Source organism: Rhamphochromis sp. 'chilingali', assembly GCF_963969265.1.
Source record: "Rhamphochromis sp. 'chilingali' genome assembly, chromosome: 3".
NCBI lineage: Eukaryota > Metazoa > Chordata > Actinopteri > Cichliformes > Cichlidae > Rhamphochromis > Rhamphochromis sp. 'chilingali'.
In genome coordinates this window covers 6,531,157-6,549,583 of record NC_137931.1, presented here as the reverse complement: position 1 = coordinate 6,549,583, position 18,427 = coordinate 6,531,157, and the positions used below count along the sequence as shown (strand labels likewise).

At 40.1% G+C, this 18,427-nt stretch overlaps 2 protein-coding genes across 3 annotated transcripts in view; one reads left to right on the top strand and one right to left on the bottom strand.

Annotated features, from left to right (window-relative positions):
- The window catches only part of LOC308393994 (uncharacterized protein), a 110,596-nt gene that overhangs the window by 30,191 nt on the left and 61,978 nt on the right, over nt 1–18,427 (bottom strand). The gene's annotated exons all lie outside the window — the stretch shown is intronic.
- LOC308394135 (uncharacterized protein) lies at nt 16,169–17,919 on the top strand. Its single transcript, XM_080878308.1, has 3 exons — nt 16,169–16,315; nt 16,460–16,742; nt 16,870–17,919. The coding sequence occupies exons 1-3, from the start codon at nt 16,224–16,226 to the stop codon at nt 17,539–17,541; spliced, it is 1,047 nt and encodes a 348-aa protein (XP_080734434.1). The 5' UTR covers nt 16,169–16,223; the 3' UTR covers nt 17,542–17,919.

Sequence of the window (18,427 nt, the reverse complement as noted above, 5' to 3'; positions counted from 1 at the left end):
GTCTCCATAGAACTCAGCAACTTCTTTGTCTGAGCATTGATGCTGTTACAGGAACCAGGGAAAATGAAAATGTCACTTCCAGGCAAGAATTTGCAAACATGTTCACAAATAGAAAATGAAAATGACCCCCTTTGGTGCACTGCTTATCTTTACTGTGTGAGTTTCTATATGTTTCCTTAAAAAAAACCCCTCTGCATGGCTGCGTACAGTGACTGTAAAGAAACATGAGCGACACATTTAGACAGAGAGACACAAAGTGAGTGAGAGAACATGAGTGAAGTGATTCAGAGGAGTGGTGATAAGGCGAACTGAAAAGAAAGTGGGTTCAGGCCACAATGTTGTTATTACAGATTGATATACTCTTCAGGTCCCCTTTATTCAAACAGCTCACCTCTCAAAATCAGATGCTCAAAGCTCTTTTGATGACTACTTTGAGCTGAATGTGTGTTATTACAGGTATTACATGAAATTGCCCGTGTTAGGTGAAGGGGATTATGGTGCTTTTGGGTCAATACTTCCTCTGAGCTGTTTGGCTGCTGGAGCTGAGGAGCGATTAGGCTTTTGTCTGTCAATCCGACTTCATAGCGGCGATTATCACACAAACACACACCACATACACGTAACCACCACCTATCAGCACACATACTCGTGCAGTGATTACGGCCTTAGGTATATCAGGCCCATTCAGTATGCTGAGAGGTGTCAGATCTAGTGGAACTGGAGCTGTAACACATGCACGCTCAGTTTGTTGGCTGCAGGAAGGGTGACAGGTGAAAGATGAAAGTGGAGTGCTGAGCTGAAATGAAGACTTGACAAGCTAAAACGTTAAGGGAAAAAAAAAATCCAGTTTACAGGTTATTACTACAGGTACTTCTTTCATATTTTCTAAGCTTCTCTGAATGTACTTTCCCAAAAAGGTGATAGATTTTAATTCCATAAGAAGTCCTAATTTTTCTTTAGTCACTTTACTGCATGTAGAACTATAATCTAATTACTGCAGAAGTTTCAGTGATGAATTTTACACTTTTGGTTAGAATAAATAATAATTAGTTATATCTATGCTACTCCATTATGGTAAAAGATATTCAATCTGAAAGAGCCCCAGTACATAGAAACAGAAACATATACATAAACATACGCTATGTTCTCCATTTTCCTGATTTTCAAATTTCATGTAGAGTAGAAATAAATATATGTTCCTAGTTAAATTTAAAAGAAAAATGCTAGTTTACGAAATGACGTCGCATATGCTGGGGAATTTCAGTGTCGGGCACTGACCAGCAGCTTGCACATCAGCTCAAATGGACCAAACTACACAGGCAAACAGCCCAGAGATCCCCTTAACTGAACCCTGCAGCTTAAAGAGAGAAATCACAGTGTGCACCATAGAATATTCTCTTCACTTTCGTCACTTCTACTAATGTTGTTGTTAGGATACGCACAATAAACTATGTTAAAAAAATCAGAAAGTTACCTTGCATATTTATAACAGCAGGTAAAACAACCAGCTTTGCATCTGTCAAATATCTGTATGGGAAATGCTGGGAATTTACTGGTGACAGATTTATTTGGAGGACTGAAACAATGTTCAAAAACGTGTCAGCAGAAGCAGAGATATCCTGACTTTTAGATCCTGCTGTGAGGTGAGCTACTGAAGAACTGGATCTTTTTGTTAAAGCCTTGCTGCCAGGTAAACGGCCTTTTTCATGAAAAGGTTAAAGTCTCAAGTTCAAGCAGAGATTATTTTCTGCGACTTAACAAAGCACCTCTGAAGCCTTTTATTTACACAGGCTCTGTGTTACTGCCAAGACTGCTATACTGATCCTGATGTGTATTATTTGTATTTATTTATTATTTATCTGACAACAAAATCTGTGATTATATTACTTAAAATTAAGAAATTGGCATTTTGGATTAAATATACCAATTAAAATGTAGCCTGTGATGGAACACAGCAGTTTTCTTTTGGGATTAATAAATGACTTACTATCTGTGGACACAAACTAATTATTATTAATTAACAGTATCAATGAAGTAATTTGGGGTCTATTAACTTTATCTGCTGTGGTTCCATTTTTTTCCACAATAATTTTTCACAAAACCGATCTGGATAAATGCGATAATGAAGTGATGCTGTTTTTTTTCTTTTACAGCTTTTCATTTTTGAGTCTATTAACGTACTTTTGTAAGTGTCTCTTGTATTCATACAGCACAAGCTAGAGCAGAGCGATGTTATTAGGGGGCCTAGTCAGCCTCACAGTAGGGGCTGAGCTGACTGGGTATGGTGATTTCCACTTTACTTTTGTGTGGGTTAATGAAAAAAAACTGAAAAACCCTGAGCCTAATGGGATTTGGTGATAAGAAATTACCAGCGCCAGGTCCTTCTCCTTTGTCTCTTGCTGGGAGTTCAGTGGCTCAGCCAATAAGAGAGCTCAGGGCCACGGTTACCGTAGAGACGAGAGAACACAGGCCACGGCGTCGCCATGGTAAACAGGGGAGCTGTTTGTCAAAGTTCTTTTGATACACACACTCAGAGACACACAGAGTACTGTACGTACACGAGTGAAGCCTGTATCCAACGCTCCTTTTTTCCAAACTGCTGCAATTCAGAAGTTTAATTTAGGGACAAATTCAAATGGATACAAATGCAAAAACTGTATATAGTTACAGGCAGGTATTCATCTCAATGCTTTAGGGGCTAAAACTGCATTCCTGTAATAACAATGAACTCTCACTGTTAGATTACAGTAATTTACTAGAATATCGCTTTTTCAGCTTGTTACTGTTATTTTACAGTTTCTTACTGTGAAAAGAAAAGTACTGTACAATGCCATAGAGAATATGAGGCTTCCAGTGTGATACTGTCAGCTGTTTGACTGCCTTTCCTACTGCAATCTCCATGAGCAGTATCACTGCTTAACATAACTACACTTTGGATTCGGATTCTTCTCTTTTGTGAACTATCAGCAGCATTGTGACAATTGCCCTAATCACGCCAAGGTTACTGATATGCTGCTGTATTTGACATTTTAACACATGCTAGCCAGACTTTCAAAAATCCGAGCTGTGCAAATCCTGGAAACCACATCAAACATGTAAAAGATTCAAAGTATAAAGAAAAAACGGTGGCGTACACTTCTAAACACTTCTAAATTTGAACTTTTACATTTATATTAGTCTTTGCATTTATCAAAAGAAAAATACAGTATTATACCATAAAAATGTACAATATGGTTCCTTAAAGCTGTAAGTGTTTACTATAAGGGTTTTTTTTTTGTTTAAAATCTATTTTGGGCACTATTAGGGCTCTGTACTGTATAAAGTTGCAAAACAAATAATCCACATCTATATACTACTACACTACTACTAATAGAGATTTCAGTTAGAGTTGCAGCTTTAGGGTATGAAACATTTTCTACATATTCACTATATTCATGTAAGAACTGGATTTTATATTCAGTTTAGGAAAACTAACTGTAACAGACTACTCTATCAAACTATAGTCATATCACTTTGGGGGCATACACACACAAAAAAAAAAAAATTAAAACGTGTTCTCCTATATGGGTGTTCTGTTGACAAAACAGGCTATTTTTAGAAATCTTTTACAATTACACAAAATGGGAAAATGAAGCTAGATGTTGATATTTTGGCACCTTTTAATTTAGATTACAATCAAAGGAGGATAAATGATGAACAGTCAGTTGAATCATCCTCAATTCTTTACATACCGTACAGGCAGCATTCATATTTTAAACTCGGAAAACCGACAGAGTGCTGCGTTTTCAATCATTCAGTCTTTTTTCGTCACTGTGAGACATTAGGCTCTGATTTCTGTGGTGTTTTTGGCCTGTGTTTTTCTTTTTAACTCGGGAGGCCGCAGAGCTGAGCTGAATAACACAATGACAACAATAGAAGAGAGCATAAACCGAGCAAATGGGCGAGTGAGCAAGGGAACGAGATAGTAGGAGAGAGAAAAAGAGAGAAAAACGCTCTTTGGCTTGCCTGCTCCTGCAGTGCGTCAGCTCTATGGCAAAGTGGAAAACAAGCAAATTACAGAGCACAGACGCAAAGACAGTGGCCTTGTCATTTCAACCTGCCAGTAAGGATTTCCTAAATTACCAGTAGTGCACTGGGAGGGCTGCCCTATAGCTTGTCTGCCGCTCCAGCAAAGAGAGAGACGGCAATCTTTCTGTGAAGGTTAGAGCACTGCAAGACATGAAGCCAGTGAAGTAGTGAGCACTGTCAGGTGCCCTGAGCTCATCAGTAATCATGCAGTGTGGAAGTAACTAAATAAATACATTTACTCAAGTACTCTAATGCAGTTTTGAACTGCAGTATAACTCCTCTGTTAAATTTTATTCTTGTGAAATGTTATTCTTGTGAATGTATTCCACTATGAGTTTAAAACACTGAACACATCTTATCATAATGGACATTAATTACCTGCTAGCACGATATGCCATTAATTGCTTGCTACCAAACTACTTTGAGAGCAATTAGCTAACAGCTAGTTGCTAGCTAACTAAGTAGCTTTTAATCAGGCATTAAGGTTACATGTTACTTGCCCATATTTCTAGTATTTGTAAATTATCGGCTTCACTGTGGAGTAATTTAGTAATAAATGTGTCATTAGATGGTTGGAAAAATGCAGCAGCTGTTGTTCTTGTTGTAAAATGTATCTGAGCTGAACCAACATGAATAACCGGTAGGTTTTCTCTGCAAATACAAGTAATAGGAAAAGTATAACTTAAAAATGTAAATAACAGCCAAACAACCAGGAATTTAAGTGTTCCAGATTAACGTTCTAGCACTTATATATAATGTCCTAAATGCATTTTGAGTCAGATATTTGAGCTGTACATGATGGTTTGCTAAATAAATTTTATTAAACATCTTGCAAACAAAACTGAAGTACATTAAGTTTGTATTATTCTAAGGTTGTATGAACATATTAGACAGTTTAATGCAGGCTGTTTAGTACTGTGAAGAAGAAGACAGTGATGCACTGTGTTGGACTGGTAGGGTAGCAGACATCAACTGATATTTGTAGTAATGATGTTGATTTACTCACAGAATTCTACTTTTTATATTAGCTTTGTTCTGTGTGGGGGTTGGAAATCAGGCATATAGCTCATGAAACATCTGTTTATATTTCAGTTGGATAAATCCACAAAGAGCGGTGCAGGGCCGTGCAGAGAGGTTTAAAGGGGCGGGTGCTCAAAGTTAAAAAGGGGCACATTGAACACAGTGACATTTTAGACCTTCTTCAGAATACTGTATATACTATGGGCATCACGGTGCTGATCCAGAATCCTTACATAATTATTTATTACTAGAGCTACAATAATAAAGCAATGAGGAGGGGGAAGTAATAAATATGAAATAATGTATTTATGATGATTCCATTTGTTTCACTATCCACTCTGTGCAGGGGCAAAGCTTATTACATTTTTAAACTGCAGAGATACAATAATTTTACTGCTGTAAAATCCAAATTTTGTCTTATTTAAAATATAAATCGAATATAATCTACTTCTTAATGTATGTTCTTTAAAATACAGCATGTTTTTTAATATATTATAATTATAATAATGCATAATTATGTGGACATGCATATTAGATCGTTTTTTAGTGAAATATAATCCCTCCAGAAAGGCAGGAAAAGCCCGGAAACTTACTTTAAAACTAAATATGTTCTAAATACTTTAAAACTAAATATGTTCCCTAAAAGGGTGACAGAGCTACAGACCCATGACAGCCTTACACAGGTAGCCAGCAGCTATGACTACTTGTGCAGTTAATAAAAGGACAGGTAATGTTTGTCGCGCTGTTGCACACACAGCACGCTCGTTTGTTTCAGTTCGTCAGTTGCAACAAGACAACTTTCCAACGTGTACGTAATAAGCCAATACTCCTGGGTGCTACACACTACAGTGTACGCTGTACACCTACTTACTGGTTTTGTCGCATCAGTCTGTGTCTCTGAGTTAACTTGTGTTTCTCCTACAGCTCCGGACCGCAAAAAATGCGCGTGCTCTTTGTGAGCTCGTTCCCGGCTCGTAACCAGCGCGTTCTGCCGTCGAGGGCGATCATTGGTTAAATGTGATCATGTGACTGATGCAAGCCAGATCCTTTTATTTAGCAAAACTGTGATTAATAGTTAAATATTATTGTTGAAGGGCACAGACAGGACTCCACACGCACACACACATTAAAAAAAATAAATAAAAATTTTTTAAAAAAAAAAGTTGCCTCAACAAAAGGGCACTTTGGGCATCCATCAGGAAAGGGGCGGGTGCTCAAGCCCCTCTAGCCCCCCCCTCTGCACGTGCCTGGAGCGGTGAATGTGAAGCAGCAGCACACGTCACCTGATCACAGTCACTACATGAAGAAAAATATGCTGAAGCTCACAACACAGTTTGTCCTGACTTATTTCAGAGTAATTCTTTTTCCCATGCTCGCCGCTACACCCAGTCTTAGGGTTCCCCCACCTACCAAAGTCCTGCAAACAACATAATAACATAAACAGTTTTTAGCATGACTACTCACTGACTGTTAGACCAGCTCTGGTGGAAAGATAATAACCAGAATAATCTACTAAAAAATTCTATTAGCTTTCCACTGTTTTGAAAAGATGAAAGGGAAACTCAAAAACAGATTATGTCCAACTCTAAAAATCTCAAAAGGAAGCTATTGGATTAGTGAATAATGATTCTAATTTCCTGCGTCATTATGCTATGGCCCATTGCTTATATAGTAAACAACTGAGGAGAGTAAAATGGACAAAAGCTTGAATTTATGTCACAATGAAAAAAAATTTTTTAAAAGTGAATATTGTTACTGTTGCAGCAGCAGAGAGTGAATGCTAGTAATTTCGCATTGTAGGAAAAATGACAAGACATGAATGGGCCTTGTAAAAAATGTAACACACACACACACACCACAGAGGCAGCCCTACAGTAATGACATTTAAATGGCTCATTTGAAGATAAAAGGCCTGCTGACATCAAATGGATCCTTGTTATCATAATAGCAAACAACTAACAAGAAATGAAGCAGCATAAAAAGACATGCCTCATATTTGTCTCCATGAATACAATAACTAAGCAAACAAATATTGTTAACAAACAGCGATCTAAACTGTCTATTCACATGAACACATTATGCGAGTGTTTGCCAATTTATCCTTCACCAATAGCTGAAGGAAATTAGTGCGCATTACAACCAACTCTCCAAAGGTTTTCAATTAATTTCTGTAAACACGCATGACAAAACATAGTGCTGGCATTATAAAGACTGGATTTTTGTCAGCAAACAAAATCCAGATTAGAAAAGGAGATTCATTAGGCATGGCATGTTGTTTCGAGAATGAGACCCAAATTAACCAAAACATCATGAATGGCTCTTTACAGCTGTTTAATTAACACTTATAGACCCTCTACAGGAGCTAACATTTGCAAATATTTTTTCGACCAATACTCTGAGTCAATAGATCCTCCCTTAGAGCTGGACTTTAAACACCCAAAAGCTAAAAGTAAAGCATAAAGACCAAGGCTTGTTTTATAGTAGTGCATAATTTAATACATCTAAAATGAGAGAAAGCACCATTAGAGCTAAAAGTGTTTGTTTTTTAACAGATGCTGACTTTGTGGGCTTTAATGATAAAGATTTCTCCATATATGTAGTACCTTTGGGTGGAGCTGTAAGCATACTTGGCATTTTTAGATTGCTTCATGAAAGTTCTGTTCCTCAAAGGTCAAATACACCGCAACCACAAACAAGTAGAACAGTGATGCAAAAATACACAAAACACAAAAGAAGTTGATTAAAACACAACAGAAGTTGATTAAAACACAATGGAAGTGTTTTTTAGGGACATAATAATGCGAGCAGACAGCTGTGAAAGTGACTGAAACCTAAAGATGTGGAGGATTGCACTGAGGCATTTGTCAGTGTTCTGAGGGAGAAAAAGATGTGAGGTAATGTGTTTTTCTATCACATAAGCAGTGTTGGGTGAGTTACTTTAAATCAGTAACTTAGTTACATTACTAGTTACTTCTATCAAAAGTAACTCAGTTACTTCAAGTTACTCATTACTTTAAAAGTAACTAGTGACTAGGGAAAGTAACTTTGGTTTTACTCAGAATTCTCTTGTTAATGTGTTGCTTCCGTAACTGGATACCCAGCCAGATTGCCAGTCTTCTAGCTTGCTTACTTGCCACAAGTGCACTGTGCCACGTACCAATAGAAAGGAAAAAATAATGCGCATATTTCCACGAGAGAAATCCCACGCCTGGACCGTCGTTGACCGCCGCCATGATTCTAGCCTACGTCACAGCGTCATGTGCGCTTTTTACATCCAACACGAAAACTGCAGTCGCAGTGCTTCGATTGTACTCAGAACTTGGAAATTCTGCCTTCCGAATAGGAAGATGTAGGTAACAACTGACTACAGATGAGCTGCATACAGGGCTGAACTGGGACAAGAAATCGGCCCGGGCGTTTTGACTAGAGACCGGCCCACCATTATAGGAAAAATCATAAAGGCAGATGTGCAGCGTAATGACAGAATAACTGCAGCTGTGTGTCTTTTTCATTGTAGCTGAAGTACGGGACAAACTGCATTCCTTTTCACCTCAATACGAAACGCGTAATATTTTCTCTGAATATCAGACGATTCCGTTTTTTAGGGGACGGTTGGCAACTCTAATAATTAACCTTATGAACAAAATAAAGTTCAACATCAGTAACATCATAGCACCACCCAGCTGTATAGAAACTCCGTCATGCTAGCTAGTACCCAGTACGAAAAAGTCAGCATAACGAAAATAAACTCCACCTTAACTTGGTTCATATCTGACCCAGATAGACTGCAGGTCATAACTTCAGTACACCTGACACTCGGACAAGCGGCCGCCTCGGGTCTCTTCTCCTCCTGCCTCCCCTTTCCCTCATCCACCTGTTGGCCTCCACCACTTGCTAATGTTACTGAATCTGTGGAAGCTCCGCGATAGCCACCACAAGAAGTAATGAATAACGACCCTATCTAAATCCCAGTAATGATTAAGTTAGCGTTACCGTGTTCGTTACCACAATAATAACGTAGTTACTGTAACGCGTTACTTAATAAGGTGTTAGTCCCTACACTGCACATAAGTCATATAATGCTGTAGATACATGTTTGCTGTTAGCTGTTTACTGTTAGCTTGTCACTTCCACAGCTGTTCCTTCAGGTTATTGTCTCCTCAAAAAGATTGTTTTGTGTGCTTTTACAGCATTTTTCTATTTGCTGACATTTTCTTAGGTTCCAGTGCATTTGACCTATCAAGGGCACCTGAAAGGTCATAACCATATAATACCCTAGTAATATCATGGTAACAACAGTGGTTGACGCATGACATGCACCGATGTCAGATGCCAGACCAACAACTGAAGAAGTCAAACATGCAGTCCATGCGCTAGAGAATGGGATATCACCCGGGCAGGACAAATTCATTGCAGAGGCAATCAAAACTGGAGGAAACATCTTCCTTTCTCGACTTCATGGACTAATTCAATAGATCTGGAGAACAGACGAGAGACTATTCTCTCATCCCACTTCAGAAGAAAGGCAACACCCGCGAATGCAAGAACTATCGTGGAATTAGCCTTCTTTCCATTGCTGGTAAGGTCTTTATGAAAATCATTCAGTCGCACCTAAAAAAGCATCATAAGCAGTCAAGCGGAGAAGACCAAGCCGGCTTTTGACCAATGGCCACCGTCTGTTTCACTGAAGACCAATCTGCAACTAAATTGATGTTCGCAGATCACAGCGCCATCTTTGCCGAAAATGACGCAGAGGCTAAAGACATCTTACACGACGTCGCCCAATTTGCCATATGGCCTGGTGTTTGGACTATAGTCAGACCCTGCTTCCATCATCAGTGATGATCCTCAGTGATTGTTTTGTAATCTGTTGGGTTTGACACTGAAGTTGATGTTTGCTGTCTGTGTAAAGTTGAGGCAGATGGGGAAGTTGCAGATTTGCTGTTGATCAGAAAGAAAAGGTACATAATGGGGCATAAAAGATAATGTACTATATCAAAGCAAAGCAATGGGCTGAGTTGCAGATTTTTCTTTTATTGTACCTTGTAAATCTTTTCTACGTACCCAATTATGGTGGGTGCAGATTTCTAGTCTTTTGAAGGTGGCTTTTGAGATTTTCTGGAGCTGTAACAAATACTACTGCATAATTAGTGTTGGAAATTTCCATTTCCTGCAGTTGTTTGGCTGTCTCTGTCCCACACTTGTTTTGTATTGATTGTTCATGATAATCTGGATTATGAGGTTCAACAATGCAGCTACAATCTTTTTTATAATTAAGTGTCTTTATAAATGCTACTTTTTTCCCCTTTTCATTTTCATTTAAATTGATCGAGAAGGTCTGTTGCAAGTCAAAAGTAAAAAAGCACAGCACAACCTGTGCTTGAACCTTAATTTTCAGCCAAAAGCAATCTGCCCACAAGCAAATATTAGATTTTAACATTTCTTCAGGGAGAAATAACATCATGTTTTAAACACAGCAGCGACATCAGTGCCACCGGTAAGTAACAGAAGGACTGTGGTGTTCTGACCTTGGATGCTTGCTTTAAAAAGCTTTATTTGGATAAATCAGCCACATTTTCAAAATCTCAATTTCTTGTGGACAAAAATTCCTAAGTATAAAGAAGAGAAAGTATGGGAGATGGGGCCCGGTGTTGTTTTATAATCTGTTTGGTTTTGACCAATCAGCTGCTTTATTTTGATTTTTCTTACTGTTAAAAAGTTTCCTCACACACAGAACGGAGACCTATACGCATTCAATTGCTTCTCAGCTTCCGTTTCATCTTTTTCATCAGTGTCATCATCCTCTCTTTTTCTCTTTCCCATCATTCATCATTTTTTCAGCTCCTTCCTCCCCCTTTCCTCCCCTCTCGGAGGGTCTAGCTGTAATAGGCAGGTAATTTCCCCCCTATTACAAGATAGTACATTAGTATCTCCCTGCACTATTTACACAAGTTAGCGGTCCAACCAAGCCATTTACAGAGGATCATTATAGCATGTGGTGTCCCGATACGCTTGGGAATTCCAAGATGAAATGATGGCTTGAATGCATTATCCCATGAGTGTGTATGTGAGCGAGGAAGCGAGGGAGAGATCAAGGCAGGATCACACAATAGATCCTTTTAAAAGCCCAGCCCAAGATATATGATACTATTAAGATTTTTGAGTACCAATTACACCACCACTACCTTAAGTGGTATTCCAGCCATTCAATTTTGATACATTATGAAGATGGTTTCATATATTATACCAGAATCTTCTTTAAGATGTTCGACAGCTGACGGTAAGACCTCAAAGTGCTGCCGGCAATTTGACAAAATTATCAATCCTCCTGCATTTGGTTGCTGCCCCTTTTTCTGGGAGCAATATCCTTAAATGAGTGCACTCCCCCTTCCCACCTGACACTATCTTAACACCATTTACTGGTAACAGTGTAAGATCTAGCTGCCTAATGATATGGGACGACATCAGGCCAGCATGGCGTCTCAAGGATGTGAAGTAGTAGTCTGGTAGTCGGGGTATTGAGCCAAAACTGTTAGCTGTCCATATGCCTGCTGCTCACATGATACCTTGTACGCGCTGAGTCCGAATGTCAGAAATATAAAGCATTTGTGACTGCAGGGAAATCATTCAGATCAGAACAACATTGTTCACACATCATACAGTGCTGTCACCACCGAGCTGCTGTCACTGTTCAGCAGTGAACAGTGCATTCATGCATGCTGGTACGAGATGGAAAAGGCTCGTGGCTGCGTTTGGACAACTCAGTTTCACGTACATTCTGCTTTAGCGGTTATCAGTGGTGGCTGATAGAGCCTCAACATTATATCACCATATTTTAAGGAAAGTCGTGATAATCACATTTGTGACAAAAACAAAAACTAAACCATATTCTGTCGCTGATTGCATCTTCCAGGCATTTATTACTGCAACTCAAATGAAGGGAGTTTTCCCTTCTCTTCTAATAAGCCACTGTCACTGATGACACTACAGCTAAGTGTGAATCAGTTGCCACAAGATGCCAGCAGCAGCATTACAGTGCAAAGTAAAGACACAGCATAATACACAGTGACACAACAGAAGTCAAACATAAGCCAAGAAGCCACATGGGCTGTGTTTCCCCTGCAATTTTAGACTGCTTCACACTTTAACAATAACTAAACTAACCCAACCTTTTCGCTTTTTATCAGCCAACACAATATAATAAAATAATAAAATTAGGATGCCTACCTGGGATGTTGTAACTTGTGTCAAGCTTTTTAAATCAGTCAATCAATCCAAATATCAACCAGACCGATAACACTGGTGGTATTCGATTAATAATTTGTTTCTATTCTCAAGTTTAGTATATAGCCCACTGAATTGTGTTGCATTAATTCTTTTTTTAAATGGAAAAAATATACCTCAAACATGCACTATGAAAAATGTATGAACCTTTCTTGTTGACTGTCATGCTTATTTATAGCCAATAGCACATTTAAACAACAGAGTTGGCCAAGTGTTTTAGAGACAGGCACATTTACATATCAGGTCCAGTCCCAATTCACTGGGCATTTACTGTACATGCTTTTTCCAGAACTGTACTATTTCTAATGCTAAGATGCATGTGGCCCTTGTGCTGATTATTCAGTCCATATTGTAGGGCTGATTGTTGCACAAGAGCACAAATTCTTAGAGACAGAGCAGCTGTAAGACAAAATCTGTGGCATTTAAACCATATAACTGTATGTCTGTGATGGCGTGTTAGACTTAAAAGAAGGTGGCTCTGATGGCAAATGCTCTCCTGTAATAATGTCTTCTCAGAGGGGTTTCCTGTCTTAAAAGGGTGGGATAGACCCAACACACACACCCACGCGCACACACTGTCTCACACACTGAATGGTCTCCCATGGCAGTATCAGTAGGACATTGTCAGGCCAAACAAAAGGCCTTATCTTTCTTTCCCCTTTCAGTCTGGGTGATTGGCCAAGAGAAATGAGTAGAAAAGGCCATGTCCTCACCCGAGGAACCAAAAATGTCAGCCACCTTCCTATCTCCATCCAGCCAGTGTGTGTATGAGTGTGTGTGTGTGGGTGTGTGTGCGCGCACGTGCAAGTGTATGATGGAAGATCTACAGCAATCATATGTCTGCCAAGGCTGCAGAGGCTAGGGAAATCTTCCTGTCAGTATCAGTGTCATGAAATATGGACACAAACACACACGTGTGCATGCAACATGTGTCAGTGCATTCAAGTACATCACAGCTTCAGATATGCTGGTCTCTGTTAAAGCCCCCAAAGGCTATTTTCTTTGGGTGTAGTGAAATTTACAGAGGCCTTTGTACTCCTTTGTGATGTGTGGTAAAAAAAAAAAGTCAGCCTATGAATTATATTAACGAGAACAACAGCACTCACAGTTGTGTGTATAATACTTTTAATACTGCATTGCATTAGAGGTTATGCATGGAAACAGACTGTATATTTAAGATGGACATCATCTGGCATTTTGAAGCCTCGTCATTGTTTTTTTAATGATATAGGTTGAAGGGCTCCGTTATCATCTAAGACTCAAGAGTTAGCGCTAACTTTGTGGGTGCAATGCACAGACACATGCCCCTGCTTGAAAAAGGAGCACGGATTTCCTGGGTGGGCTGTAACTTGCAGCAAGAAAGAATATTAGTGCCTTAGCAGCACAAACACAATCAACACGTCCACACCGGTGATCCAGCTGGCAGAGGTGAGGCCTAGCTGTCAGCTGCATTGTTCTGTGCTGGCACCTGCCAGTCACACCTGAGCTTTGAGCTTTAACACTATGCAAAAAAGTAAGTTTCAGAAAGATGATACCTTTTTAATGCAGACAGGAAACATTTTAGCTATAGAGGCCAAAAATACTTTTTTCCACACTGGCTTCAGTTTTCTGTACAAGAGGCTGGGAACTATAGCGAGTGTTTGAGAGGTAGCGCTTTTATTTTTAAATGTAACAACGTGATCTGGAAAGAGGTTGTGTATCTAGCTGTAGTGATGTTTTAAATACTAAAAAGCAGCACAAACTTCTGCTGAATGCGGACAGTACATGACAGATCTGAACTTTCTATGCCTTAAATCATACCTAAAAAATGTCGAGAATATAGTTATCATGATTCCTGTCATTCACAAACTGGTCATAACTAATTAATGATTACAGTTTTTTCTGATGGCTTAAGCACATTTTTTGTAACTATTGGCTATTTTTGCAAAACTCTACACACAAATAAGAAAACCCTTCATCCAATCAGCAAAACATTGTAGTTTCCTTGTAAAAGCGAATAACCCTTGCTTAACTCTCCACACCTTTGTAAAAATGGTATTTTCGTATCCAACAGTTAACACAAGCCATCATATTACAGTTTTTCTCGATTGCCTAAACACTATAACCAGGCCTCTAAACTAAAATTTCAAAACCGTAACGCTATTGTTCAAAAAGCTCACCCATTTCCCTGAACTATAAACACTATTCCCTGCTTTGACACATGACTCAAATTTGGTGAACTGTTACTGCAAAACTCTACACACAAATCCCTACATTTTACAGTGCTTACACCATGTAGTCATTTAGAAAGCACTAGCATGCAATAATGTTAACTTACAGTTTTTACCGAATGCCTAAACACTAACTGTGATTCCTGTAGCACAATTTCTAAAACTAGTCAGACTTATAGCAAAACCACTCACTGAGTGTGCAAAACTAAAAGCACAAAAACTGCTTTGCACTCAGTTTGCAATTTTGTAACACACACTTTGCAAGACTGTAGGCACAATTCACTGCACAACACTCAATTTCCAAATTTCCAACACACTCCTAGCAAAAGTATACACATGTATGGCTATCATTAACACTAATTTGCCAACTGTCTGGCACACTTTCACATGTGAAAACTTTCTTAGATAATTCGTTCACTTTGCAATCAGCCTAAGCACTATAATACAGGTAAGCTGTGTGTGCGGAGTACAATGGTGGGAGCAGAAAGAGTGAGAAGTAGAGGAGGCCGAGGAAGAGGACGTGGAGGTGAAGAAGTAGGATGAAGAGGACGACAAGGACAAGGAGGAGCAAGAGGAAGACGAGGAGGGGGCAGAGGAAGCATGTTCACTGCAGACCACGTAACCCATATAGTCATTATGGCGATTGCAAATAATCCTATACTTGGAAATAAACACTTGTGTTTGTTTTGATGTGTTTGACTAAACACCAGTACTTGAAGTTTGGATCCCTCCATGCTTATGGATCTATGACAGAAGTATGAGCTCAAACTGACATAGCCTACCTTGTGCACAGGGAAAGCAAACGCCAGATGTGTTTTGTATTCATACCATCGGTGTGCAGTTGGCGCATTGTGTGCTTAGTAGATGATGGCTTGTGTGTACTGTTTGATACGGAAACACCATTTTTACAAAGGTGTGAAGAGTTAATCTAGCTGTGTTTGCTTTTGCAAGAGAACTAAAATGTTTGGATAATTGGGTGACAGGTTGTTTTATTTGTGTGTAGAGTTTTGCTAAATTAGCCAATAGTTACATAACATGTGCTTAAGCAATCAGAAAAAACTGTAAGTCAGCATAGCTTGAGCTCAATTAGCACACAATTAACCAGGTGGAAACACTAGGAGTCAAAATTTAGCACACACCAATCAGAACCTGCGATGGATAGATAAAAGGGCCAAAGTCAGCTCATTCAGGTTTGAAACAATGGATCCAAAGAGATGCAAAGGAAGAGGACGTGGTGGAGAAAGAGGACGTGTTGAAGGAGGAGGACGTGGTGGAGGAAGAGGACATGGTGAAAGAGGAGGACGTGGTGAAAGAGGAGGACGTGGTGGAAGAGGAGGAGGAGGTGGTCTAGGACAACAGGAAGGTGGTGGAGGAGGAGGAGGACGTGGTGAAGGAGGAGGACGTGGTGGAGGAAGAGGACATGGTGAAAGAGGAGGACGTAGTGGAAGAGGAGGAGGAGGTGGTCTAGGACAACAGGAAGGTGGTGGAGGAGGAGGGAGAGGTGGAGGAGGAGGAGGACGTGGTGAAGGAGGTGGAGGTGGAGAACGACGGCGACAAGGAAGGGGAAGAGCAAAGGCAAGAAGACAGTCAGTCTCGGATGAAATTCGAGCCACTTTAGTTGACCATGTCCTTGTCCATGGGATGACTATGAGGGAGGCTGGGCAACGAGTACAACCGAATTTGAGTCGCTTCACTGTTGTCTCCATCATCAGAACCTTCAGGGAGGAAAACAGGTAGGTGTACTTGCAGTAAGACTGCTTTGTACAGTAACGTTTAAGTTACTGAACTTATGTGTCTTGAGTTTCAGTATGTTTCCATTATTTGCCTGTAAAATGAATGTGTGACAGTTACAGTAATGAGTGCTTCTATTTTTGTAGGACACAGAGACGACCACCTGGTGGAGGCAGGTTAAGGCTTTTGTTGGAGGAGCAAGAGAGGGAACTTGTAAACATGGTAATTGCAAATAATGTAATCCGCCTGCAAGAGATTCAAAGGAGAGTGATTGAGGATGATCATCTTTTTCGAGGCATAAATGCCATCAGCCTCTCCACAATTGACCGCATCCTCCGAAAGAATCAATTCCGGATGAAACAGGCATACCGAGTCCCTTTCGAACGAAACTCTGACAGAGTGAAAAACCAACGTGTGGAATATGTTCAGGTATGAGTTTTGATACTGTATAAAGTATTGTGTACCATCACAGCATGGCAGTTTATGCTGCCATTTCAGCACTCTTGAACTGTGGTTCAGGGTACCGATTGACTCTACTGTGTTATGTGTTTTGCAGAGAATCTTTGAGATTGAAGGACGGCCTGTTCCCCATGAAATAATCTTTGTGGATGAGGCAGGTTTTAACCTGACCAAAAGAAGGAAAAGGGGGAGGAACATAATTGGCCATCGGGCTATTGTAAATGTCCCTGGTCAGCGTGGGGGGAATGTCACTATGTGCGCAGCCATCAGCCAACGAGGGGTACTCCACCGCCATGCCGTACTAGGACCCTATAACACTATGCTTCTCCTTGCTTTTCTTGATGGTTTAAGACAACATATGTTCCAGCTGGACTACAGGGAACCAGCACAGCCAGAGCAGCCTCACTACGTTGTTGTGTGGGATAACGTCAGCTTCCATCGCGCTGCTCTGGTTCGTGACTGGTTTACCAATAACCCAAGGTTTTCTAATATCTTTCTGCCTGCATACTCTCCCTTTCTAAACCCGATAGAGGAGTTATTTTCGGCATGGCGGTGGAAAGTGTATGACCGAGAACCTTATGTCCGTGTTCACCTCCTTCAGGCCATGGAAGAGGCCTGCCTAGACATATCAGTAGATGCATGCCAGGGGTGGATCAGGCATGCAAGAGGATTTTACCCCCGCTGCCTGGCTGGGGCCAATATAGCCTGTGATGTGGATGAGATTCTCTGGCCTGACCCAGACCAAAGACAAGATGCTGAGGTGGGATAATGTTTCTGGTGTGTGTTGTACTGTATAGTACATGAATGACAATGTGCCACTGTACATACATTGGTTGTGTCTTTTGTGTTTATCATGTGACAAGGGTTTTGAAGGGGAGAACCATAAGCAACCTATTTGTTTTGGAACTATTGTTTTGAATTAATTGTACCAGTGTGCAAAACTCTGTTGTGGTGTGTGTGTTTTTGAGGGCTTGTGTTTGATGTCTGAGGGCAAAGTTTGGTTTTTCAGCAGGAGTGAATAGTTTTGGGTGTAGAGCTTCATTTTGACCTGGAAATAGGATGTTTGGGAAATTGAGTGAGATGTTATGGATTTGTGTTTACAGTTGTGAGGATATGAGGCGTAGTTTCAAGAAATGTGTTTTAGCAATCGAGAAAAACTGTAAAGAAGTCCAGACGCTTTTCTTTGCAAGCTCCTTTGACTACGATGACCTGGATGACTGAGAACCTTCATAGACATACTCTTCTTACCCTTCCTCTCCCCCCTCCTCATTCTCCTCTTGCTCCTCTTGTTCCTCCTTGTCCTTGTCGTCCTCTTCATCCTACTACTTCACCTCCACGTCCTCTTGCTCGGCCTCTTCTACTTCTCACTCTTCCTGCTCCCTCCATTGTACTCCACACACAGAGCTTACCTGTATTATAGTGCTTAGGCTGATTGCAAAGTGAACTAATTATCTAAAAAAGTTTTCACATGTGACAGTGTGCCAGACAGTTGGCAAAATAGTGTAAATAATGGCCGTAAATGTGTATAGTTTTGCTAGAAATGCGTTGATCATTTGGGAATTGAGTGTAAAGCAGTGCGTTGTGTTTACAGTTCTGCAAAAAGAGTGCTGTGCAGTGGATTGTAGCTACAGGTTTGCAAAGTGTGTGTTACAAAA

What these genes read in the sequence shown, in the direction of transcription:
- LOC308394135 (XM_080878308.1), top strand. Translation starts at nt 16,224, where the DNA reads ATGACTATGAGGGAGGCTGGGCAACGAGTACAACCGAATTTGAGTCGC. An exon ending in ACCTTCAGGGAGGAAAACAG is followed by an intron (nt 16,316 to 16,459) that starts GTAGGTGTACTT and finishes CTATTTTTGTAG; the next exon opens with GACACAGAGACGACCACCTG. An exon ending in AACGTGTGGAATATGTTCAG is followed by an intron (nt 16,743 to 16,869) that starts GTATGAGTTTTG and finishes TGTGTTTTGCAG; the next exon opens with AGAATCTTTGAGATTGAAGG.